The sequence below is a fragment of the Lissotriton vulgaris genome, chromosome 6 (assembly GCF_964263255.1).
Source record: "Lissotriton vulgaris chromosome 6, aLisVul1.2, whole genome shotgun sequence".
Taxonomy (NCBI): domain Eukaryota; kingdom Metazoa; phylum Chordata; class Amphibia; order Caudata; family Salamandridae; genus Lissotriton; species Lissotriton vulgaris.
The window spans coordinates 78,070,111-78,095,959 of record NC_141694.1 but is presented as its reverse complement, the minus strand read 5'-3'; the positions used below and the strand labels follow the sequence as shown (position 1 = coordinate 78,095,959).

General features: G+C 44.2%; 1 protein-coding gene across 2 annotated transcripts in view; it reads left to right on the top strand.

Moving 5' to 3' along the window:
• The window catches only part of LOC147706822 (ATP-binding cassette sub-family C member 10-like), a 389,662-nt gene that overhangs the window by 128,814 nt on the left and 234,999 nt on the right, over positions 1 to 25,849 (top strand). For both annotated transcript variants that reach the window (XM_086925955.1, XM_086925954.1), the window contains exons 7-11: positions 2,011 to 2,090; positions 4,797 to 4,968; positions 15,199 to 15,297; positions 19,476 to 19,665; positions 22,237 to 22,314. In XM_086925955.1, coding sequence (XP_086782081.1) covers positions 2,011 to 2,090; positions 4,797 to 4,968; positions 15,199 to 15,297; positions 19,476 to 19,665; positions 22,237 to 22,314 — 619 coding nt within the window. The remainder of the gene's footprint in view (positions 1 to 2,010; positions 2,091 to 4,796; positions 4,969 to 15,198; positions 15,298 to 19,475; positions 19,666 to 22,236; positions 22,315 to 25,849) is intronic.

Genomic DNA, 25,849 nt, shown 5'->3' with positions numbered 1-25,849 from the left:
CTTAGAATCACGGTTCATAGGAACTTTGTATTTGCCATCATCTCAAAGCTGACTGGAGCTCAGAGACGTTTACTAGTCTTTGGGGTCCGATACATTGCTATTAAATTGCAGTTTACCGTACAGCAGCTCAAAATGAATCTTTACCATATTTACAATACCGGAAGAGAGAATAGATCTCTACCATATTTATTCTGCTAGTGGTTCGAGTGTTGGCTGCAGGTTTCTGAATCTTATGGTCAACTCAGGGCTGGAAGTAGGATTCATCTCATCTCCTGAAGTCAGTTATAGTAGAGATGGGAAATGAATGAAACTCTTTAGGGAAAGGGATGATGCACTCTGTCTTATATCAGTAATGACTCTGTCTGGAAAGTTCTGTAGAAGCTACAGAGTGCTATGCATCCTTTGCTGCACTCTTGAATAAAGACAACTCCAATATTCCAATTTAGGATCCCTGCTATGACCTTTTTTTTGGGGATGGCGAAAATGACTGCGATGTTTGTGACCTGCTTGTAAAGGGGTCTTGTTTGTCTTAAGACATAATCCACTTGAGGAGTAAAGGTGATGTTCTCTAAATATTGCCTAAATTCTTGGCTTTATCTCTGCGTGCTGTCGATCCTGTGGAAGGGAAACTCTTGAATCAGGGAGATTAACCTTTGGTTTGCCACCAAAGTAAACTACTTTGGTCTTTGAACCATTAACCTCTTCTACTTTTGCATTAATTCATGCACAACTTTGTCTCAGGTACACTGAGATACTTCAAACTTTATTTTACCTTTAATTGTCACCGTTTACCATCAGTACATCATAATCAGCAAGGTGTCTTAGTGAACAAGCGATAATCTGAAAGTCACAAGTTTTCATCTATGCAAATCCAGCTTAGCCTTCCATCCTTTTTGAGGTACAATAAGTTGCATAGGATTGAAATATGTGTTTTTTACAGTGCTTATAAACTGCAGACATATCATATAAAGCACTATATTAAACACAAGCTGTTACTTATAAATCTGTGCCCTTGTAAGATCCGACTGGTAGTGAGTTTAGTTGTCATTTTGTGATCCCTCTGTTGAGCCTCTTGTTGTAGACGTCTGTGTCCATTTCTCCTTATTTGTAGCATTCTCAAATGAATGATTCTGTCCAAGTGATTGCTGGATCCGGGATTCCCTTAAGCTGGTTAAATCTCACGAAGAGGGTTGTGTGATCATTGTGTCAAATGCGGCACTCAAATCTAGCAAGAAAGGAATGGCAACATTCTTTTCCCTGCATAAAAGTTGGGTATCTTGGATGTGGGTACTGGAGGCAGACACCTTATTGCTTGGTTGTCTTCGATATATTAATAACATTGGTCTGTGACGATTTTTCAGAGACGTTTGTCTTTTGAGCAGGGAGAGATCCTATCTATTTTGTAAAATTCTGCAATGCAATCCAGAGCAAGGGCAGCAATTGACGATAACGCTCATTGGCCTCAGTCATCAGGTGGAGCAGAGTTTTTAGGGGCACTGCACATTTTCACAGGTTACTTCTATGACAAAAGTTGTATCTGGGCAGCAGGGGGAGAGCTTTACAGCTGATTTTCTGCTACTGGAATCTTTTTCCATTGACCATTTCTGATGGAATCAAGTTTCTGATGTTCCGTATTTTGTTAAGAAATTAGCAATGGATGCTATCACAAAATGCTTGTGAAGGGTTGTTAGAAGGAAGAAAAGTATTTTTTTGTGACTTCAAAATGTTTAACAGGTTTTTCTTTTGGTTTACACGTTCTACAATTTTAAATGTGTAATCTAGCAAAGTTGCATATTAGCATCAAATGTGAATGGAAAATTCGAATGTGGGTATATGGCAATTAGAAAACAATTGTACAATTTCTGCAGCTAGCTCTTTTGGTAAATACTGGCCTCAACATATTTTCGATGAGTGATTCAGATAAAGGGGGGTTCTCTTTCATGCCCTGTACTTGTCAAGATTTGGACTCCCTTAGTGATCATTTTTTCCTGTTAATTTCCCCCCCTTCAGGGTTCACTAGTCGGGGTTGTCGGAAAAGTCGGCTGTGGGAAAAGTTCTCTGCTAGCAGCACTCACTGGGGAACTGAACAGGTAACAATTTTAAATGAGTTGAGTCAGGTAGTTATTCTTTAATGTGCAGCGCACCTCCTTTCAAAGGCTATACTGATGGTGTTCTCCATGGAACAACTAGTCCACATCAAGATCTTCAGGTGCCTCAGCATTAATAGTGCTCTTCCTTTATGTTCAATGTGATCTCTCCTATTTGGCCTACAAATCACAATATCATGCAAATCAACCACTGCATATTCTTAATGGCCTTGTAGCAGAACTTCCGTGAAACCTTTGAAACTTTGCTGGTGCTTCTTCAAAGTAGCTTCAATTGATTAAATATGTTTTTTTATTTGAAAAGGGCTATATTACACCAGTCTGTTTTCTAGCATAGGGATTTCCTAATACTCTTGGTGAGATCTAAGGTACTTTTCCCAACCTCCTAATTGAGTCGTCAGCTAATGACATCGTCCAGTTAAATAAAGATATTTAGTTTACTTCAATTGAATCTATGCAGAATCAACTTTGACCAGTTGGTCTAGGTACTTTTACTAGCAAGCACCAACACCTAGCCTTTCTCTGTATGGATTATCTCAGCATTGATATGTCTTACATCAAAAAGATTAAGCTCTTTCAGGCACCCAAAGCTTCCAGTGCGGCTGGATTAAATTGATGGTCCAGTGACATCATTAACCCGTATCTTCAGTGGCGGGCATTGATTTTGGCTTCTTTTTATGACCACTGTGCATGTATCCAGTTGTTGATGTGTGCCAGTAATAGATTAAAAAAATAACCCTGGAGCTATTGGTTGCTTTCCCGGCGGGTCCCAAGCCAAATATTACATCATAACTTTCACACAGACAGGTTTGAAAAAGGAATTATCCAGAACACGCCATGCATTGGCATTGGCACTTACACCCAGTCAGGTAATGGTGCGGACTGCTCAGACTTTGCATCCAGTGTTTATGGACTTTTCAAAGACAGTTATTGGCGTAGTCAGGGTATTGCTGTGGAATAGGTTCTTGAATCTTGGTGTCCCTTTCAACTTGGCTTTACCTCCCTGGTGTTCTTGTCTTTTGAGCCTATGCACAGTTCACCTTCACGTGTTAAAGTCGCTTAAAACGGAGCTCCTAATCGCCATAACATCTGCCAGGCGTGTGAGAGTTCTTCAAATCTCATCTTCTGTTCCACCATTTGGATCTTTTTTCTAGACAAAAAAGTCCTTCAAACAAAAACGGCATGCCCTTTCAAATTAGCAATCCATACCCTTATTTATCAACGTGTAGAGTGCACCAGTTGTAACCTTAACATTCATTAAAATCGTTTTCTATCATTTAGTTTGATTTAGGAGGAGTAAACTGTGAAATGAAATACCACCCTGAGGCTTATGGCAGTCTTTGATGGCAGGAGCTCAGTACCCACGGTAAAAGAGGATATACTGATGTCTGGGAGCCTACTAGAAAAAAATATATCTAATGCAAGCTAGTCGCCTATTTAAAAATACGTAAGCCTACGTGAAGTTTATAATTCACAATGTCGTCATAACCCCCTAGAAAGATAAGAGACTTAACAGGCCTGCTGAGAAGCAAGCATGTAGCATTAACCTCACGTAGAGATATCTACAGAGGTATTGCAGGCTTTGCAACATTTTTGTCTTGCATTCAGTTTTAGATCTGAGAAGGCCAGTCTGATATTTACCTTTCTTCCCTTATCAGCCAGACGAACAGTAGCAGTGGCATTAATTATATCCAGGTTGGATTATTGTAACAGTTTATATGCGGGGGCAAACAAAGCAGCCCTACATAAACTACAAATGGTCCAACATGCTGCGGCAAGACTAGTGCTGAAAATGCCTAGGAAAACTTCAGCTTCCGCAGCACTTAATATGCTTCATTGGCTCCCCATCCAAAAGTGGATCCTGTTTAAGGTCCTAATGATTACTTTTAGGGCCTTTCATAAACGAGGCCCACAATATCTGTCAAAAAATTTCATTCGCTATTACCCCCGCCGTGAGATAAGATCGGCAACAGCCAATCTGATGGTTGTTCCAAAATTCAGGCTCGTCACGAGAGGAGGAAAATCCTTAGCGGTTAGAGGAGCTAAAGCCTGGAATAAACTCCCCTACCAAATTCGTGAAATTACTTGCGAAAGTAAATTTAGGAAAGCTCTTAAAACCTGGATCTACAGCATGGCAGACACAACCTGCAATACCCTGGTCTAGAATCTGATCGCCAATGTGAGTATTACAACGCTCACTATCTGGAATACACAAGTCAAAAGCGCCAAGATGCTCTTCGGAGTGATAGTGCGCTATAAAAGTTCCACATCACATCACATCACATCACATATGTCTGTACTGCCTTTGTTTGAGTCATTCTTGTGTTGTCCTCATTCATTTAGATCCCCAATGTATTATACAAGATAACATCATCATGCGTTGTCACCCTGCAGTTAGAGGTACCTGGAAAAAACCTTATGCATCTTTCTATGGGTGCCATATTATAACAAATATACTTAAATATTCTTCAAGTATGAATTGACACCAGAAGGCATGACTGAGAAGAAACCTGAGCTAAGCAACCTTTGTAAATAGTACTTTATTACAAATAACTGACGTTTATGCTTAATTCCACTATTATGAAAAACTCAATTCCCCTTCCACTGTGGCACCAAGCATTTTGAAGAACAATCCTTGCTACTCGAGTCTTTGCACTTCAGTATGTCTGGTGTTGCTTAATTTTGTTTCAGAAAAGGTGGCAGTGTATTCATCTCCGATCAAGAGCATGGATTCGGCTTTGTGGCACAGGAGCCTTGGATACAGTTTGCTACAGTGAGAGAGAACATCCTGTTTGGGAAAATGTTGAATGCCAGTTTCTACCAGGAAGTGGTTGAGGCCTGTGCGCTAACGTATGATCTCAGTGTGAGTAATAGTCCAGATGCATGCATCGTACTGTATGTCACAGAAACGTAAAATCATTGACTTGCATTGGATTGAATTGTGGCAGTGATTATGCCAGCTGCATGGCTGGCCTTCTCTTTTATTCCCATTATTGTGGGTGATTTCTACATCTGGGTAGACCAACCCCAGTTATCTCTCTTCTGATACTACATCCTAAATCTTAAAACACCTCCAGTTACATTTGTTGGTGAGGCTGCACTCTGCATCTTGTTAGGAATTCAGATAATAGACGCAACTCCTCCTGTCCTATCCCAGAAGCCCCCAGATAGTCATTAGGAATATGAGAGCTGACACTCTTGAATCATCCTCAATTCAACACATAGAGAGCAGTCCCAGGCCTCTTTGTTTTAGGAAACGTCTGAGGACTGAACTTTTTAGACATTCCTTTGGCTAACTGAAACCAGCGTTTTTAGGCCCTGCTGACTAGATGTGAACCATACACAGATCTCGGTTATGTGTCGCACTTGCCGATAATTGAAAATAGCCCACAGTGCTTAGTGGTGGTCTGATCCCTAGGAGAGGGTGAATTGTGAGTCTTTTTGAGGACCCCCTTTAAAGGTTTATGATTCAATACATGGATGTAGAAGAACCAGGACACAAACATATTCTCCACTAGATAACATTCAATATGCAGTAAATGGAGATGGGTAAGTTGAGTTTCAACTTCAAATTTGGACTGAATTCTGGCCATCTACAAAGATCAACCTTGGTCATCATTCTTTGCAAAGTAGCACTAACCGATTCCCACATTTATCTACCTCCACCTTCTGTATACTAACTGATATCAATATTAAACCTTCATGTTGCAGCCCACACTGGCAACAGCCCTTGCACTCCTTAGGTCGGTAGACCCCAGACATTGTTTCCACAACTGCTGCTGTGCCGCACACCATGGTAGAACATTTCACCTGTGCCCATTGCTGGTTCACCAACAGCAGCACACCCACAGTTCCACACAAAAACTGACAACACCCTCAACTCCCTCTCCTAACACACACACCACACAAGAACCAATAACTACACCCCCACCCTACACCACTCGCCACAGCAAACCCTCACATTAAACACCCACTTGCATGCTTGCTTCTCAACACACGATCACTTAGCAAACACACAACTGAAATATGGGACCTGCTGAGTAGCGACACACCCGACATTCTCTTTATCACAGAGATTATGCCCAACCCCTTATCAGCTCCTGACATCGTCACAGTAATCCCAGCAGGCTACAAGACCGCTCAACAGGACCCCCTTTACAAGTCAGTAGAAGGACTTGCTGTCATCTACAAGGAATCTATCAAATGCACAACATCCCCAGAGAACACCACCCCATTCATGGAGCACTAGCTGCAAATCCCTGAAAGCTTCTCCATGAACGGAACCCTCGCCTACCAAATACCCGGACCACGAGCCACCTTTACTAAACTCATCATTAACTTTATCGCTCCTCTCACCATTGACTCAGAGCCTACTTTCTCCTTGGAGGCCTCAACTTTCACCCGGAAGACCGAAACAGCCCCTGCTCCAGCGCACTCCTCGAAAGCTTGAGCAACATCGGCCTCATTAAGCTCGTCCCAGAACCAACACACACCACAGCACACACACTGGACTCCATCTTTCATACAGGAGACAGCATCAAATACAACTCCACCATACTGCTCACATGGACTGACCAGTCCATCATTAATTTTCAAATCAACACAACTCCTGCTACCTAATAGTAGCTTTCCTGTGTGCAACCCAGCATACTAAAGTAGAAGCTTTTGTTTGTCTGAATTTATATTTGTATACCAACACTGAAAAGGGTATTAGAAATGAAAATGTGTGTATCTTTACAACTCCTAATCTGATATTTGGAGGAAAACATGGTTGCATTTCCAAAATCTATTTGAAGTTTATATTTGAGTCCAGCACAAATCTCCCCAGTGCACAGGCTATATCAGAACACGTTCCTCGGGGAACATGGCGGCTGCTGACTGAACGGCCGCGGGCGCTCCTCTCCGGGCTCCCAATGGCGGCGTGAGATCGAGGCAAATCTAAGTACAAACCCCCCATATCAGTGTCTACAAATGGGGAATCTCAATTTTGTTCATCGGTACCGGTACCTGTTTCCCTGTTGGCACCTACGGCTACAGCGGCTGCAGTGGAGTCGGCGCAGGGAGCCTGCCCCTCGGATTCGGTCCCAGTGTGCGTGGTGGGGTCGGGCGAGTAGAAGGCTGGATCGCCCCTGAGGTGCTGGTGAGGAGTGGGCGTGGAGCGGACGACAACTGCAGAGTTGGAGGTGGGGAAATGCGGCAGATGTTTTGAAACAGAGCGGGCGGCTGCTCGTATCGTCGCACTACTGCTCAGATGGCGTTCTTGTCCCGGATATTCCACATTCACCCCGGGAGCAGGCAGAGAGGGCTGGGACAGGGTGCAGGAAGAGCTGGCCAGGATCCCAGGCTGGGGTGTGCTCGGTCTGTTTGCTGGAATTTTTTGGGCCACATTGCTTGCCGGTGGGAACAGTATCCCTGGGTGTAGAGGTGGCTACTGTGGATTTAACGAAGAATAAATAATTAAAATTTTCCCCAGCAATAGAAAAGGCATACTGGAAATGGCAGAGGGGTCTATTTTAGGTGAAGTGCTTTTCGAATGCATGGAGAGCGGGGTCTTTGCGCAAGAGGGTACTCCTCCCCCTAAACTTACTAGATATTCATTAAGGGCTAGGGCGGCATACTCAGTCTCAAATAGGTTGATCACTCATTCGATTATTCCGCAGCGAGTCTCCCCGCCTGTAGCTGAAGTTAACATCTTGACTAGGAAGGGAAAACAGATCAAACAGGAGGGGAGTTTAGGAGCCCCAGCGACACCTGCCTTTTTAAAATCGCAAAGGGGTAAGGCGAAACTAAAGGAAAAGAAATCTGTAGGGACTAAAGTAAGAATTATCCCTTCACTGAAATCCTATTACCAGGTCATGTCTCTCACCGCCACAAATTTGAATCCTCGACTTCAACAACAAGTCCCATCTAGTCCCAAAGTGGCATCTACACTAAGATTAGAGCCCGCTCTGTCCCCTTCACCTGTCTCCGCTCCCCTCTCACCCTCGAAAGGGCAGAAAGGATCAATGGTGGAGGCCAAGGAAAGCAAACAGAACTGTGTGCAGAGGGAAAGCCCCCTCCCTGAGTCAAGAGCCGCAGTCAACTCAGCAGAATGTACTATAAATTCTAATCCAGATTTAGAAGTGCACCCAACTATCACCCTTGTGAATAGATATTCCATTCTGGACCAGCAGGAAGAGGACGACCAGGGGCTGAACCAGTTACAGGGAAAGCAACAAGTTCAACTCTGGGAGGAAGGGCTTGGAATGGATAAGCAAGAATCGTCAGAGCCATTATTAGGAGAGCAAAATAAAGAGCCAGTTAAAGGACAGGTGGAGGACCTGAGCAGCTCCTCCAGCCAGTACACCAAAAGCTCAACATCCTTCACCCCCAACTCCAACCTCTCACTCGTTGGCGGATATCCTATTTGCCCTGAAGGACGAGATGGCAAACAGATTTACAGTCTCCAAAGCAAACTAAGCCGATTTGGCGAATAGATTCTTGGTTTCTGAGGCAAAGCAGGCTGCCATCCGATCCTCCTGTGAGTTGCTAGCCCAGAAACTGGAACTAGTTACCGCAAGGGCTGATTCAATTGAAGAGGAAATCCCCAAGATTAAGATCGCGATGGAGGCTATCACGTCACAGCTGGAAAAACTATTGATTCTGAATAAAGCTCTCAAAGACGATCTTGAGAGGCTGAAAAACCACTCAAGGAGAAATAACCTGAACATTTTGAATATCCCAGAAGCAATGGAGGGAGATGACATCAAGAGTTTTCTGATCTCTCTATTGAAGCGCACAGTTCTGAAGGACCACCCCGGAATAGATTTAAGCTACGAAATACAGAGAGTCCATAGAGACCCTTTTAAAAGAAACCCTGGTCGGTCGAAACCCCGGAAAATCTTGGTCAACTTTTTATCCTATTCAGTAAAAGAACAGATTCTATCTGCTGCCCTAAAGGAAGGTGCTATCCCTTCTCCATTCTCAGAACAGTCTCCTTTTTCCTTCTTTATCAGATCGGACATTCCCACATCGCGGAAAGACAGTGGGAATTGGGGAAAAGACTATCAGAGTTGAATGGGTTGGGGGCGAAGGCTCAACTGAGGTTCCTAGACACGCTGCACGTTATGTGGAATAACCACATGCACATAATCCGCTCACCACAAGAATTCAACACTTTAATTGCAAAAATTCAGCATGATAAGAACGGAGGTCTATGAGGGGGGAGGACAGAAGTCCAATGTAATGCCTCGAGTCAAGCCGCCAGTTTACAATTATTTTTTGATGTTTATTTTTAAGCCTATAGAGGGGTAGAGCCCGAATAGGCATTTGCCTTTTGGAAGGTAGGGTTCCTCAGGGTGTAAGGGGGTCAGGGGGTCATGAGGGCGTAGGGAGGGAAGGGGGGAGGGATGGGTGGGGGAGTGGTGGGGCACAGGGTGGCAGAATTTTTTAAAAAAAAAAATCTCTCATCTCACTGGCCATCTAGACCAAACTGTAAGTGTTACTCGCTAAGTAGGGAAATTCATTGTGGAAAGACAAAATGAAGGGGGGGGGCGTAATATTCAATTTATTTTGTGGAATATAAATGGTTTGAGATGTCCCAGAAAACAAGATTGATCTTTAAATACCTAGCGATGTTACCAGTTCAGGTCTGCTTACTGCAGGAAACTCACCTAAACCAAATAGAGTCCAAGAGTATTTTCTCTAAACTCCCGTGGATACAATGCTTTTGCCACTCTCAACAATCAATAAACTGCCGTGGGGTGGCAATCTTGGTCAAGAGGGGATTTTCCTGTGAAATAAAACCGGTTTTAACAGACCAATCAGGTAGATGGATTATCGCCCAGTTGGATTTTGAAGGAGAAAGGCTGACTTGTTCCTCTTTCTATGGTCCCAACGTGGATGATTCCTCTTTTCTGGCTAAATTACAGGATAACCTTATTTCAGCATCTCCTCCTCTAATAGTGGGAGGCGATTACAATGTCCGGCTTGACCCGGTCAAGGATAGGTCCAATCAGTCATGCCATCGGATCTCCAAGATCCCGAAGGGTCTTTAAAAACCTCCTATTAAACATCAATTTGGTGGACGTATGGAGAGCTAAGATGGGTAGTGCACAGGGTTTCACTTTCCATAGAAAAAGTATCCTCACTCTGCTAGGATAGATTATGTCCTGATGAATAAAGATGCCCTAGATAAGATCCTCACTATCTCTATAGCACCAAGTAATCTTTCAGACCATCCCCTCTGCTCCTTTTATACTCTATGAGTAGTTCATGCCCACAATTAAGGTGGACTTTGAATAGAGAATTCTTGGCAGATTCAGGGATCATTCAGGCAACTAAAGAGGCTACCGTCGAATACTTTACTTTCAATAAAGGCTCCACCTTAATGTATCAGGTTTGGGACGCATATAAAGCCAATTTGAGAGGGGTGCTGGGTAACCAAATAAGAATAAAAAAGACCCTTGAATTACAGTCCCTAGAGTCAAGAATATCTGCTCTGGAAAAAGAAAGGAATCTCATTAATCTAGAGAATATTAAGGATTTGGACGAGCTGGAGAAGGAACTTGAGAAAGCCAGGCAGAATCTTAGGATTTTCCTAGATGAGAAATGCAAGGCCCAGTGGCAAGCACGGAACATGGAGAATTTTGAATACGGGGAAAGAGCTGGAGCATTATTGGCCTGGACAGCAAGGTTGGACCCGGCAAAAAATTATATAAATGAATTTATCATAGATGGTGAGGGTACTAAATCAAGTAAGCATGCAGGAATGCCTTTGGTCCCTCTTTTCAACCCTGCATAGAGAGGACATATCCCCTTCTCCTGAAGCAATTAGCTCATGGTTAAGGGACAAGTGCCTACCCGTGTTAACCGAAGCTGCTAACGATTCGTTAGAAGCGCCTATCTCTATTGAGGAGATAGGGGCTCAAATTAAGAGGGCAAAAAATAAAAAAGCGTCCGGCCTTGACTCGCTCCCCAATTAAATTTACAAATTATTAGCAGACGAGCTTTTGCCCATTCTGCATACACTTTTTAATTCAGTTTACAGCACCTCTGGGGTGGTCCCAAGATCTTGGAAAGAGGCCACAATAGTTTTAATATTGAAGCCAGGGAAAGACCCCCTGTTGGCAGACTCCTATCGACCAATCTCCCTGCTGAATGCCGATTTATAAGATCTTTATGGGCATTTTAGCAGGGAGGTTGGCAAAACTGGATCCAAACCTAATAAACACCGATCAGAAAGGCTTCATGGTCGGGAGATCCACCCAGAAGCAAACACAAATGTTGATCGGGAACATCGCCCTAGCAGAGATCAGGGGCGATCCCTTAGCGGTAGTGGCCTTAGATGCTGCTAAGTCTTTTGATCAAGTGTGCTGGAGTTATCTATGGGGGGGTGTTAAAAACTGCAGGTATGGGCCCAATATTTGTGCAGACCCTAAAGAAATGTTACGCTGGGGCGTCTGTGAAAATCTTGCTAAATGGCTCCCTGATTCCTAGCTTCGAAATACAGAGAGGAACAAGGCAGGGATGCCCCTTATCCCCGCTCTTATTCAATATATATATTGAACCCTTGGCACAGATGATTAGGTTAGATAACAAAATCAGACCATTTGAATCACAAGATTACCTCTGTAAAATTGCACTCTATGCAGATTATGTTATCATCTATACCAGTGACCCCAACATTGCCATTCCTTGGATTGAGACATTATTGCAGGAGTTTGGCTCATTGTCGGGATATCTTGCTAATTCGGTCAAAACCGAAATTATGTGTTGGAATACAACCTATAGGGGAGGCTCAGAAAGCGGGGAGTTTAGATATCTCGGGATAAAAATAGTGAAGAACCTGAAGAAAATCCCCCTCTTAAATCTGGTCAAAATTGAAAAGTACATAGATTATCTCTTTGCTAAGTGGAAAAACCTCCCTATGACGATCTACGGAAGGGTAAACCTAGTAAAGATGTCAGTCCTCCCTAAACTGACATATCTTTTCAACACGATTCCTCTCACTTTTCCACAGAAAATCATAGTAAAGTCCAGGGTAAAATTGGAAGCTTTATATGGGGGCAGAAAAGCGCAAGATTGTCCTGGAAGAAACTAAGAAGAAAGCTCTTAAAGGGCGGCTTGGCCTTACCAGATATCAACTGGTACCTAATGGCATTTGGGCATTAGGATGTTGTTAACAACACCAGCAGAGACTAAGTGGGGTAGGTTTTTGGGGGAAATGGTATCAGTAGAGGGGGTGAACGGGTAAGGAGGATTCCTGTATAAATTCGGGGTTCCCAGATTTTTTAAACGTGTGCGCCTCAAGGTCTTGAAAACTGCCTTGTCAACCTGGTACAAAATGAGGCGAATCTGGGCTATAGGTTATTTTTCTGATTTCGCCCCAATATGGGATTCACCAGGGACCCCAGAATGCTTGAATGACAGCCTAGCGACTCCTATAAGGAAGGCTGGTTTGTGGAGATGGTCAGATCTGATGGACATAGATGGGGTACTCCCATGGGAGCTGTTAATAGTTAAGATTGGCCCCACCGTCTCATGGTTTAAGTACCTCCAGCTAAGATCATGGTATGAGGCTGAAGTGGGCGAAATTAAAGGGAACTGGGATCTTGAACAGCTACTTCAAGACCCGCAACCAATGAAAAAAGAAATATCCCTCTGGTATGCAAGATTGCTTGAAGCGGAGGATAGCGAGACCCCGTCCCAATCATCGGTGTGAAACTCCCTTCCCCTTGCCCACCCCACAGAAGTCCGATTTGAATCCCCCTAAAATTACTTTACAGATTTATAAAGCCTGCTAGGTTAAAAAAGAATCACTTTTTTGTGCTAAACAGGCTTTATTATACTCCGGCTAGAATTGCTAAGTTTGCCCCGGTCCCGACCCCACAATATCCAAAACATAAAAGCGATAAAGCCGATGATATCCACATGTTCTTCGAATGCATAGAATTACGTTTATTTTGGAAGAATGTGGGGGAAACTTTGACAGCTATTTTTTGGCATAGATTTGGGAATGGATGTCAATCTTGTGATTTTTGGTTCAAATGATTTTATAAGAGAGGTGCTGTCGCAGTTTGATATGGGATTACTACTATACCTTATTATCCTGGCCAGGAGGGAGATCTGCTTACCCCCAATAGAGAAAACTGTGTAAAGGCTGCGTTGAATATGGCATGTTTGGACCAGGGAGTCAGGACAGAATCACATGAAAACATCTGGTCTCCCCTTTTCGTCTGGGGACGCCGTCTGCACCTGATAAACTGTTAGATCTATGGTTGTCGAATCCTGGTCCAATGATTACACCTGACCTCAACCACGTGAGGAAGCTCATGGGGGACCTTGATCTAAGCATTGAGCCGCAGGGCTCCCAGGTTCAACCTACTCTGCTTGTAAAATCTGCCTTGGTCTAAGGTGAGATGAGGACAATTTTTTTTTTTTAAGTAAAAAAAAAAAAAAAAAAAAAAGTTTATATTTGAGTGATAGACTTCCTCCACCTCTCCGACCCTTGCTTCTATCCTCCTCTCCCTGAAGGAGGTGCAGCTCAAGTCAACGTGCACACAACTAGGATATTATATGACTTCCTTGCTTTAATGCTGTACAGCACGCTGAGACTTCCGAAGCGCCATGAGCCAATGTGTATACTACTGCTACATTGTGTGACTCCCTCGTTATGATTGTTGTAAAGTGCTCCGATACCTTCGGGTCTGGCCAGCGCTATATAAAACTCCTTAATAAATAAATAGACCATTTTGTGCTGGGCAGACTTAATACTAATATTATTACCCTGGTGCCAAGGACGTTGCAGCTATGACTGTTCTGTATTACCCATATAAAAGCATTCCGAACTGACAAACCCTTTTTATGTTACTGCTGGAAGCCCTGCCTGATGTACTGAGGTGATCACTGATGCTAATACTGCAAAGGGTGGCCACTAATTTAATGTTGTTTGCACTACACTACTATTAATATTACTAGCTCAGGATGATTTTCATTGAACATAAGTAGCTCTTAATAAAGAAAAGGTTGGAGAACCCTGTTGTACTGGTTCTGTATTTCTAACCCCACACCGAGAGAGTCAAGTGCTAAAAGTTAGTATTTTTTCTTTGAATTTCAGTGCAGATGTTTTTTGGGACCACATCACTAACGGTAAATGAGAGTAACCTTAATAGTTACTGCTCAGTAAACGCTGATCACAAGAAAAGGTCTCGCCTACCAAATTATAAGTGAAGAAACTGCTTTTCTGCTCTAATAAACCATGACAGATTACCACAAACAAGTAGCCGGTAATAATTTTGTACACATTAGGGGCCTCATTAGGATCGCGGACGGACTTGCGTCCGTCCGCGACCCCAGAGCAGGAGGGAACCTCCGCATGGCATGCGGAGTTCCCTCCTGTGCAATTAGGATGTGACCGCCACCCTGGCGGTCACATCCTCTATTTTTAACATTGTGGCGGTGCAGCTTCAAGCTGCACCCGCGGCAATGTTAAAAATGCAGGTGTTGCATTTGTATGCAGAAAGAGGCAGGCACCGCGCGGTACCTGCCGCTTTCCGCATACAAATGCAGGGGGGTACCATAGGTCCCACCCATGTGCACCCCCCACCCCCACTTCACCTAGTGGGCCCGCAAAGGGCCCCCGCAGTGAAGTTACACATGCTTTTCCACGGCGGAAAAGCCGCCGCGGAAAAGCATGTTTCCAGGCACATCCTAATCTGGCTGACGGTGTCTGAGAGACACCGTCACCAGATTAGTGCTTTTCCGCCGCGGTTGTAAGCCAACCGCGGAGGAAAAGCTGTGGACGGAAACCAGGACCCACCAGCCATCCTAATGTGGTGGTGGGTCTTTGGTGGGTCCGCTGCGGATTTTCCGCATCCTACGGGCCGGCGGTGGCTTCCGCCGGCCCAGAGGATACGGAAAATCCGCAATCCTAATGACCCCCTAAATGTGGTAACGTGCATCACAATAATGCTGTATGTTATTCCATATCGAACGGGGAATTCTCTAAATCTTGGGTCAATAGTTGCAAATAGTATATGTGCATTCCAGGCACACCGACAAAAGAAACGGTCCAATATATATTTCAATACTTAGCTCGTGTTTTCTATTTTAGATTTTACCAGAAGGTGACCAGACTGAGGTGGGGGAAAATGGTGTCACACTCAGTGGAGGGCAGAAGGCTCGGATCGCCCTGGCAAGAGCGATATACCAGGTGAGTAACTGATGCTCAGTGCTCCTCCAGTTTTCGGAAAACCCACAAATAGATGTCTGCTGTCCCCTCATGTGAGTATACAACTGTATACCTATGCCTCGAACTTACAGGGCACTTATCACTATGTCCACACCCTCTGAACATACAGGACACTAAATGACCATGCTTCCTCCTCCATGACACTGAATGCTCACGTCTGCATGACACCAAATTCTCACGCTTTCATGACGCTGGATGTTCACGCCTCTACAACACTGAATACACATGCCATCATGATACTGAAAGCTCGCGTCTCTTGACACAGAATGCTCGCCCTTCTATTACAGTAGCTGCTCATGCCTCCAAGGCACTGAATCCCCATCCTGATAGAACTCTATTGGCTCCCCTTGCCAACCCACACCATCTCCAAAACCAACTGCAGCACAAACAAAGTGATTGCAACCTGCACCCTACCCTATAAAGCATCCAAGCTCACCATCTCTGGTGGTTCTCAGCACATCTGCAGCCAGGACCCCATCAGACTGCAGACTAAAAAGTATCAACAAAGAAAAACAAAGCAGCAGGTCTTTTCCATTTATACACCCAGGATCTGGAACAAGACCCCTGTATCAATCAGGACTCCCTTAGTTGCTCCAATTTAGAAAATAGTTGAAGACACCGCCCCATCTCGCTTCTTCCATTCCCGGCCAAAGTCATCGAGAAAGCTGTCAACAACCAGCTCGCCGCCTTCCTCGAAGCCAAGAAATCCCTCGACCCCTCACAATCTGGCTTCCGAGCAAAACACAGCACTGAGACCGCCCTCATCGCAGCAACAGACGACATTCGAACTCTACTGGACAATGGAGACACAGTCGCCCTCATCCTCCTCGACCTCTCTGCAGCTTTCGACACAGTCTGCCACAGCACCATTTTACAACGCCTCAATAACATCGGAATCCAAGGAAAAGCTCTTGAATGGATCACCTCGTTCCTCACCGGAAGAACCCAAAGAGTCCGCCTACCACCATTCAAGTCCGAGGCCTCTGAAGTCATCTGCGGCGTTCCACAAGGTTCCTCACTCAGTCCCACCCTCTTCAACGTATACATGAGCCCCCTCGCGGCCATCGCACGCCAACACAACCTCATCTCCTACGCGGACGACACTCAACTGATCCTTTCTCTCACCAACGACCCCAGCACCGCCAAAACTAACCTACACGAAGGAATGAAAGAAGTTGCCGAGTGGATGAAACAAAGCCGTCTGAAACTGAACTCAGACAAAACTGAAGTCCTCATCTTAGGTACATCCCCCTCTGCATGGGACGACTCCTGGTGGCCGGAAGCCCTCGGAAAAGCACCCATCCCGACAGACCACGCACGTAACCTAGGCGTCATCCTGGATTCTTCACTCTCAATGAACAGACAAGTCAGCGCCGTATCCTCTTCATGCTTCAAAATTCTTCGCATGCTCAGAAAAACATTTCGCTGGATCCCCTCCGAAACAAGGAAAACAGTCACCCACGCTCTGGTCACGAGCCGACTGGACTACGGAAACACCCTCTACGCAGGTACTACCGCAAAACTCCAGAAGAAACTCCAACGAATCCAAAACGCCTCAGCCAGGCTCATATTAGACATCCCACGCAACAAACACATCTCTGGGCACCTCAAAGACCTCCACTGGCTACCCGTCAATAAGAGGATCACTTTCCGACTGCTTACCCACGCACACAAATCACTCTACGACATCGGACCAGATTGCCTCAACTCACGACTGTCCTTCTACACCCCCTCCCGCCAACTACGCTCTTCCAGCCAAGCGCTCGCCACTGTACCTCGCATCAACAAGACCACCATGGGAGGCAGATCCTTTTCGTACCTGGCTGCCAAAACATGGAACTCACTCCCCGCTTACCTTCGCCTCACCCAGAACCACCTAGCATTCAGGAAGCAACTTAAAACGTGGATATTTGACAAGTAATCCTCCTCCCCCCCTAAGCGCCTTGAAACCCTCTGGGTATGTAGTGCGCTATACAAATTTCTTGACTTGACTTGACTTGACTCTTAAAGAACACTGCATCACAATGCATTGACAGTCCACATACCAGCTACCTCTCCTAACACTTGATGATAAAAATACCATATACATATGTACAGCCACAATCCCTGCATCACTTATAGAAATGTTAATGATCAGCCACAGGGATTGGGTTTTGTCCTTATTACACAAGACAAGGTAGTGTGTACCCCCTCTCCATTCCTCTACCTACCTCCCAGACTAGTCTCCCACTACTGTGGTCTGTACGATGCCTGCTCACACTTTAGCATGCAATTCTTTGCAATCCCTTTTGTGTTTACAGCTGTTTTCTGGACCTCCCAGTTAATTAGTAATATTGTATTCTCTTAGCAATATGACAAGTATCTGGAAACGTACTATCTTATCTAACATTCAAGACCTCTATGCCATTTCTATCTTCAAACTTTTCCCTACTCTCCAGTGGGACTCGGGCATTCCCTCCTCCCAATTCTTTAACTAGTAATACCTCTGACCTGTTATGAAGCTAAACCGAGATACTCCAACTGCTCCCCTTCTAACAAGGTTTCACGGTTTCAGCTGGTTATCGCCTACTTCGAAGATGACCTGACGAAAATTAGTACTGTGTACCAGACTATGTAAGCAGAAACACAGTAGTGAGAGGGCAACTTCATCCGGGAACCTTTGCATGTGGAATAGGAGCAGGGCTATGGTTTAATCTAAATTGTATCCATGCATGACAGGCACAAACTGATTCACTACAAATGTATTCATTTATGCATTACATTGGCATGGATGGCCACACTGTTCTTCCTTACCTACAACTGTATCACATACTTTCTGGCACGCCCGCATATTCTGGCATTGTAGTTTAAGGTGAACAAAACACTATTCTCTTTTATGTGTTCACCTTTACCATTATCCATCCCTTTAGGTAGTTATGGCATACAGTGGCTTTAAGTCTACTCTCGACATGCCTTAATTGCTGTTCTCATGGTCAAGCACCAGATAATATTTCAGTAGCTTAGCCATCCTGCAAAAGCTTATCTCCTTGTGCCTTGCGATGCTGATCACAAATGCTCATGTTTTAAAACATGTGATTTACTCCTGGATCTGACACTTTTCGTGAATCTGATCTTCCTCCTCTATTTTGCCAGTTGCAAATGCGTCACTCTAAAATATGTTAGCATAACAAGAGAAGCTACTACAACCTCCAAACTGATCTCTCTGTCTCTCTTTATTTACTCCTTAAACAGACCTTACCAAACTCTCTAATTCCATTCGGGACCAACGTGTATGATTTGGGATTTGCTGTTCTGTCTTATTCTGCACCATGTGACGTCTGCAGTTTTTTTCGGTTGTGTTCTTTGTTTCACTACACATAAACAAAACTACAAAAACATCTGACATCTGCTACTGGACAAGGCAGTAGAGGCTTTCTAGCTCAAGCCAATGACATTGGGCCTTGGTTCAATTTTTCTTAATCAGTCCGCCTTTTGCTTGTTCATTACTTATTACCATGTGAGACTGGGATCACCCAGAGTGTCTGATGGACATTTGCCATTCGTAGAAATAGCTCATGCATTTTAACCAACCTTTCAATGGTGTTCCAATTTCTTGGTGGCACGCAAGGTATATAATCAGTTGCTAGAGTATAGAGCTAGAAAAGAATGTAGAACATCTGCGGCTTGACCTTCATTCATGTGACTCTTAATATGGCTTTACCTAGGGCCAGATGTGGAAAGGCGATGGGACTGGTTTGATACCATGCAAGCCCATGGGCCTGAACTCCGATGGGGTTTGGCAGACAACTGGTAGGGCTGTCTGGTAGAACACAATCTATCAATGATATGTCATACCCAACTTAATAATGATGAAAAAGGAGGCAGCGAGACACACTGCCCTATGTGGTTTACTTACAGAAGGTGTGGTCAGGTGGGTGTAATATTTGAGGGAAAATGGTCTCGTAGAAGGCACTGGACCTCTGTTCCACTCCTTTTAGTATACGCTTCATTGACGGTGTAACCTTCATGCTGAGAGCAGCAGGACGTGATTCTGCCCCACCTGCTAGGAATCCTAAACTGTATTGCTGCTACTGAAAAGTGAAGTATTGTCTGTCATTTCTAATTTTGTTTTCAAAGATCTGTTCAATCTTTCTTCTTAGGATAAAGCGATTTATCTTCTTGATGATCCTCTGGCCGCCGTTGATGCTGATGTTGCCAATCACCTGCTAGAGAAGTGCATTTTGGGAATTCTCAGACACAAAACTAGAATCCTTTGCACCCACAGGACAGAATTCCTAAGCAAAGCAGATTTCCTGATTCTGATGGATGAAGGAAAAATTATTCAGACAGGTAATAACCTTCTACCATGACCTCAAACCTTTCAATACCTGATCTTGAAGAACATGTGAGAGGCCGTGCCTGAAAGGTGGTCTTATTTACATGTGAAAAGTGTGCCCGGGGACTCTTCCACTATACTCTCCTAAAGAAACTCCCATGGCAGTAGTCTGCTCTTGGTGTCAGTCTGTGACTCTGGCATCACTTCTGCTAGGACCAGCAGGCCTTTCCCATGCAGGGGGAAGCTGCAGCTTCATGGGGCCATTTTCCTGCACCTATAAATGCATCATAATTGAAATTTCTACACAATGTAATAAGGCAGATACTACCAACAGAAGAAAGCAGGGACTAATGGAGATACAGCTGTCTGTTCACGTCACTACCTGCAGTGATGGTGCTGCCTAATCTGTCGAGGGGCTTTAAAGTTGAAGTGCATTTTTTGGATTATCGCAAAAAAGACATGTGGTTTAAAACTATATATATTTAGTGACAAATATTCACACAAATTATTTTTGTTCCCTAGGAAAGCATTTTTTTTTAAAGCAAACACAAGAAGATAATGGACGGAGCGCTGAAATTTTTCAGACACTCACCCCAGTCACAGATCTGGGTTGAATCCATCTTCATTCTTCAGCTCACTTCGCCACCTCAGTTAAGACCCAGCTATATGCAAATCAGTCTTGACCCTGTGCCTCATGGGAATAGTCCAGCCCGAACTGCCAAGCCAGGTCTTCCCTGAACCGGAAACAAACATTCTGGGACTGGTTTCTGGGTAGCACCATTCATCAGCCAGGCTAGCTTGAATCCAGTGGCAAAGTGAGCAAGGGACCCACATCTGGGCATACCCTGCCAACTTAGGGCGAACAAAGCATAGAACGATGATGGATTCAACCCAGATCTGTGACTGTCCATCATATCCTTGTGTTTGCTTTGTTCGCCCTAAGTTGGCAGGGAATACCCAGACGTGGGTCACTTTGCCACTGAATTCAAGCTAGCCTGGCTGATGAGGGATGTTAGCCCGAAACCGGTCCCAGGATGCTTGTTTTCGGTCCAGGGAAGACATGGCTTCGCAGTTCGGGCTGAACTGTTCCCATGAGGCACAGGGTCAAGACTGATTTGCATATAGCTGTGTCTAAACTGGGGTGGCAGAGTGAGCTAAAGAACGATGATGGATTCAACCTAGATCTGTGACTGGGGGTGAGTGTCTGAAAAGTTTCAGCGCTCTTTTCATAATTTCCTTGTGTTTGCCTCATTCACCCTAAGTTGGCAGGTTATGCCCAAACGTGGGTCCCTTGCTCACTTTGCCACTGGATTCATGCTAGCCTGGCTGATGAGGGCAGTTAGCCCAGAACTGGTCCCAGGATGCTTGTTTTTGGTCCAGGGAAGACATGGCTTGGCAGTTTGGGCTGGACTGTACCCATGAGGCACAGGGTCAAGACTCATTTGCATATAGCTGTGTCCGAACTGGGTTGGTGGAGAGAGCTAAAGAACGAGGATGGATTCAACCCAGATCTGTGACTGGGGGTGAGTGTCTGAAAAGTTGCAGCGCTCCGTCCATCATTTTCTTGTCTTTGAAATAATTTGGTTTTGCCATTGTATCTAAAGAAGGCACACAGTAACACCAAGTCCCTTTACTCATACACCCTGAACACCGTGCATTAAAGATTCTCTCTTGCATTGCTGTAGCAATACCTGCTCATTAAATCTTCTATCTTACAGACTTGCTCCTTAAGCTATCTTGCTTGCAGCTGCATGCCTGATCACTGCCAGCACAAAGTTAGCCACATTATCCCACACTGTGAATCTCCACTGGCTCCCTTTGCAGCAAGTGTCAAGTTCAAATCACTCTGCATCATCTTCAAGGCCATGTACAGCAGTTGGTAGGTCTACTCTTCAACACACCATATTTCCATCTTTAGCCATCTTTATGCCTGCAGCATGAACCTCTTGTAATTGGGGATCCCCATCGGGGTCAAAGACAAGACACCAGTGTCTGAGAAGAGTTCTCAATTCATCTAGGCCTGTCTTCAGCACACCCTCTGGACAGAACTTAAATCCCTTCCTCACACCCTCCTTCCTGTTTCATCACTGTTTTCCATTTGCTTGACAGTTGACATGAATGTAGTCATGTCTTTGCTTGTACCTGTATAAGTATAACTAACACGGATCTTCCATAAACATTGTCTGTACTCATGTAACAGACTCAACTTTTTAAATGCCCTATGTAAAGTACTCTTCTGCCCTCCTGGGAAAGGTTTGTGCTACATAAATAGCTACAGAAAAATACACAAGATAATTAAACACTAGCTTGCCTTCCAGGCACAGTTAATTAATAAATGTACTAACCGTATACCCCTCGTATTAACCAGTAACTTTCACCCTGCTACTGGCATATTCACCATTAAACCACGCTTCATACTTAATGCTTACACCATTCCTTTTCCTGTATCCTGTAAAGAAGGTGACGTTGGCTATAAGCCCATATTAAACATTGACTCATATAACTGTGTGTACATGTAATATCTAGGCTCTTACACTGAGGAAATAGTTGTTTACACTTCTTTTTTGCTTACCTTTCTCCTTTAGGCACACCCTCTGAAATTCTTCCATTGGTGGAAGCCACACTTAAGCACAGCAGCAAGAGAAGAAAGAAAGTGTCTGTGGGTAAGAACAGTAGACTAGTAAATCTTTCGCAATATCACATTTGTGGCGTGTTTTTTCATCTAATCTCACTGCTGCAGAATCATGATAGTAAAAGATGATATAGAGTGAAACTGAATTCATTCTCTCTTTGCTGCTTCATTTGTTGCTGTGTCTGATACATGAAGAGCAGGCTAAGGTGTGGATGGCAGTCACCTTCCATTTAGACACACTTTCTCAGTCGTTCCCCACCATCACTGCATGCCTAAAACAGCCTCATCTATCATGACCTCTCTCTGTGCTTGAGAAATGGTGGCCTGAGGGCTACCACTTCGACCACTGACTCCTGCCACATGATAAAACTATAATATCAGTGAAATGGTGTCCATCTCAGGCTTCCAACCTGCATCACCAGGTAAGGGCCTCTGGCGCAATTGAGAAAGCCAATGTTTAGTAAACTAAAATGAATAGTAAGAGAAGGAAAGGCAAGGGAATGTGAGCTTGGAGTAAAATGCTCGTGTAGCTGAGAATTCTGGAGCTGAAGTGAAGAATCCTATAGGGAATTCTAAGCTCAGAAGAGAAATCTTGAAATAGCAAAGGAATTCTGGCTGAGAGGGATCCTGAAGAGATTTCTGAGCTGACAAGAATTAAAGAGAGGGGCCTTGTATTAGAGATGGCCTTCTAAGATAAACAGCTTCTGTAAAAGTCAGTGAATAGTGAGAGGTCTAAAGAACAGTTTGTTAGGGGGTGCGGTGAAACCGGCACTTTCTTTCATATCATCTGGGACTGTCCCAGAGTTCAACGCTTCTGAACAAGGGTTTCTGGGGTGATGTCAGAGGTTCTTGGGATTTGCATACAACCGGGGGCACGTTGGCTCTTGGTCGCGATCACGGGAAAAGATCGATGGCCAGCACACACGTAGATGTGGCTACGGTTGGCCTATGTGGTAGCAAAACATAACATTGATCGGCTGTGAGGGGCACGAGAGACACTAAAACTCTCTGGTTGTCACCCATAATCCAGTGTGTTCTTACAGTATTTCCACTACCTAACTGTCCTTTTAACTGTAAAGGGAGACTGAGAACCCAAATGTTCCCCATAGTGGCCATATTTCAGACAAGTGAGGCATTCCCATTCTTCTCTGTTATTAAGACCTAACCTAACAGAGTTGAATTTTTAAATGTAAAATTGTTCCCTCCTCTTTCTTCTGTTGTTCAGGTTGCCACCTCTTGTCCTGCTTTCAATGATTCCTAGACTAAACCAGCTTAATTCAGTTTCATTATGTCTAGCCTCACTAAAATGTTCGACTAAGGGAACTGAAATATTACCTGTCCTGATGGCTGACTTATGATTATTAACTCTTAGTCTCAATCACTCGCAGTTTCACCAATATAACCATTTCTACAGGGGCCCATAATTAGATAAACTATATATATTTTTACTGCAACAATTGGCGAGGAACTGAGTCTTATGGGAAACCCCATGGCAGGACAACCTGAGGTCCCTAATACAATGTTGGCAAATACTACAATTGCCACAACTGAAGTTGCTCCCTATTCTACAATTTCTATCCACGCCAGCTTTAATAAGTGATTTTCTCCCACTATAAGTGTGGACTGGAGTTCCTAAGATTTCTATGGCGCCTAAAAGCAAACAGTGGTGTTCTCATTGTCCTATCCTGTTCACTATTCAAGATTTTCCAGTTCCTGTTGATCAAATTTTGTATCCTGTTATTAATACCAGAGACATTGCTAACACAGACCAGCTTGTCCATAGATCGTTTGTTGTTTTCATTAGAAAATATGCTGTCCATATTGTAGAACCTAGCCCGTTTGTATAAGTGTTTTATCTATTTATTTGGGTACCCTCTATCTTTGAGTTTATTTTTTAGAGATTTGGGATATCTGTCAAAATCATTTATGGAAGTACAGAAATTGTGCTAATGGTATATTGTCCCGCTGGCTTCTATGGTGGTAGCTGGAATAATGTAATAATGTTTTTTTGTCAGTTAATTTGCAAAAAGGTTCCAGCTGTAGGTTCCCATCCACGTTTTTGATAGTGAGATATGAAAACTCACATTTTGTCCTGCTTATCGTAGCAGTGAAATGTAGATTGATGTCTCCCAGATTTAACCAGGAAATATAGTCCACTAAGTCTATCTCTGTGCAAAGAAAATGTCATCAATGAAGCGTGACCAATGTTTGACATTTCCGAAGAAGGGAGTCACCTCATTATAGACATGTTTCTTTTCAAACTCCCCTACAATTAGACAGGCCAGACTTGGGGCATTGGTGGCTCCCATGCTGGTCCATTTTAGTTTGGAAAAAGTTCAACTTCGAATAGGAAAATATTGTTTTTTAAGATCATTCTAACACACGATACTAGAAACTCATTATTGACTCCTGGTAATCTTCCAGGATCAATCAATCAGGGGGGTTTATAAAGCGTGCTAATCACCCGTGAGGGTCTCAAGGCGCTGGGGGGGTGCGGCTCTAGGTCAGCCGAAAAGTCAAGTCTTGAGGCTCTTCCTGAAGGTGTGCAGGGTGGGGGAACATCTGAGGTTGGCTGGGAGTTCGTTCCAGGCTTTGGGTGCGACGTAGGAAAAGGCTCTTACCCCGGCTCTTGTTCTGCGGATGTGTGGATTTGCTGCTAGGGCGAGATCTGCAGAGCGTAGGTTTCTTTTGGGTGCATGGCAAGAGATTCTTTCGTTGAGATATTTGGGTGCGATGTTGTGGAGGGATTTCTAGGCATGGGTGAGTAGCTTGAAAGTTACTCTCTTCTCGACAGGGAGTCAGTGGAGGTCTTGCAGGTGTTGGGTCATGTGATCATGTCGTGGGGTGCTGAGGATGAGTCTGGCTCTGGTGTTTTGGATGGTCTGGAGTTTCTGTGGCAGGGATTTGTTGATTCCTGCATGCATAGAGAGCGGTACCGTAGTCCAAACTGCTGGTAATGAGTGCATGGGTGACGGTGTTTCTAGCTTCGGGTGGGATGCACTTCAAAGTCTTGCGGAGGATGTGAAGGAAGTTGAAAAAGGTGGAGGTGATGGCGTTAACCTGCAGAGTCATGGTGAGGGAGGAGTCTAGAATGATGCCGAGGTTCTGGGCGTGGTTCGTCAGGATGGGTGGGTTTCCGAGGGCGAAGGATCCGACATATGACACCAATGGTATTGGTATCATCCTGCGGAATGTTGGTATATAGGGCCTCGCTGTGTAGGGTGACGAGGAACTCCCTATCCTTGTCTTACTCTAAACCTTCAATCTTTGAAATCCTATGAGTAGAGTCCTTTATAAAGGACCTCTGCATACTGACGAAGCGTTTGGGAAAATTGTCTTAGTATTTACTGAGAGGTTCCATAAGTGAGCCAAAACATGAAACAATCTGTCTAAGGGGGGGGGGCTTTCTATACTTTTATGTATTTTTGGCAGCCATAAAAGAAATAATGGGTTCCTCCTGTTATAAAAATCTGAGCTCCTCCTCACAAATCTAACCATTTTGTTTAGCTTCTAGGAAGCAAAATACATCACATTTAAGTCTGTCGAGACTTAAACATAAAACTTGT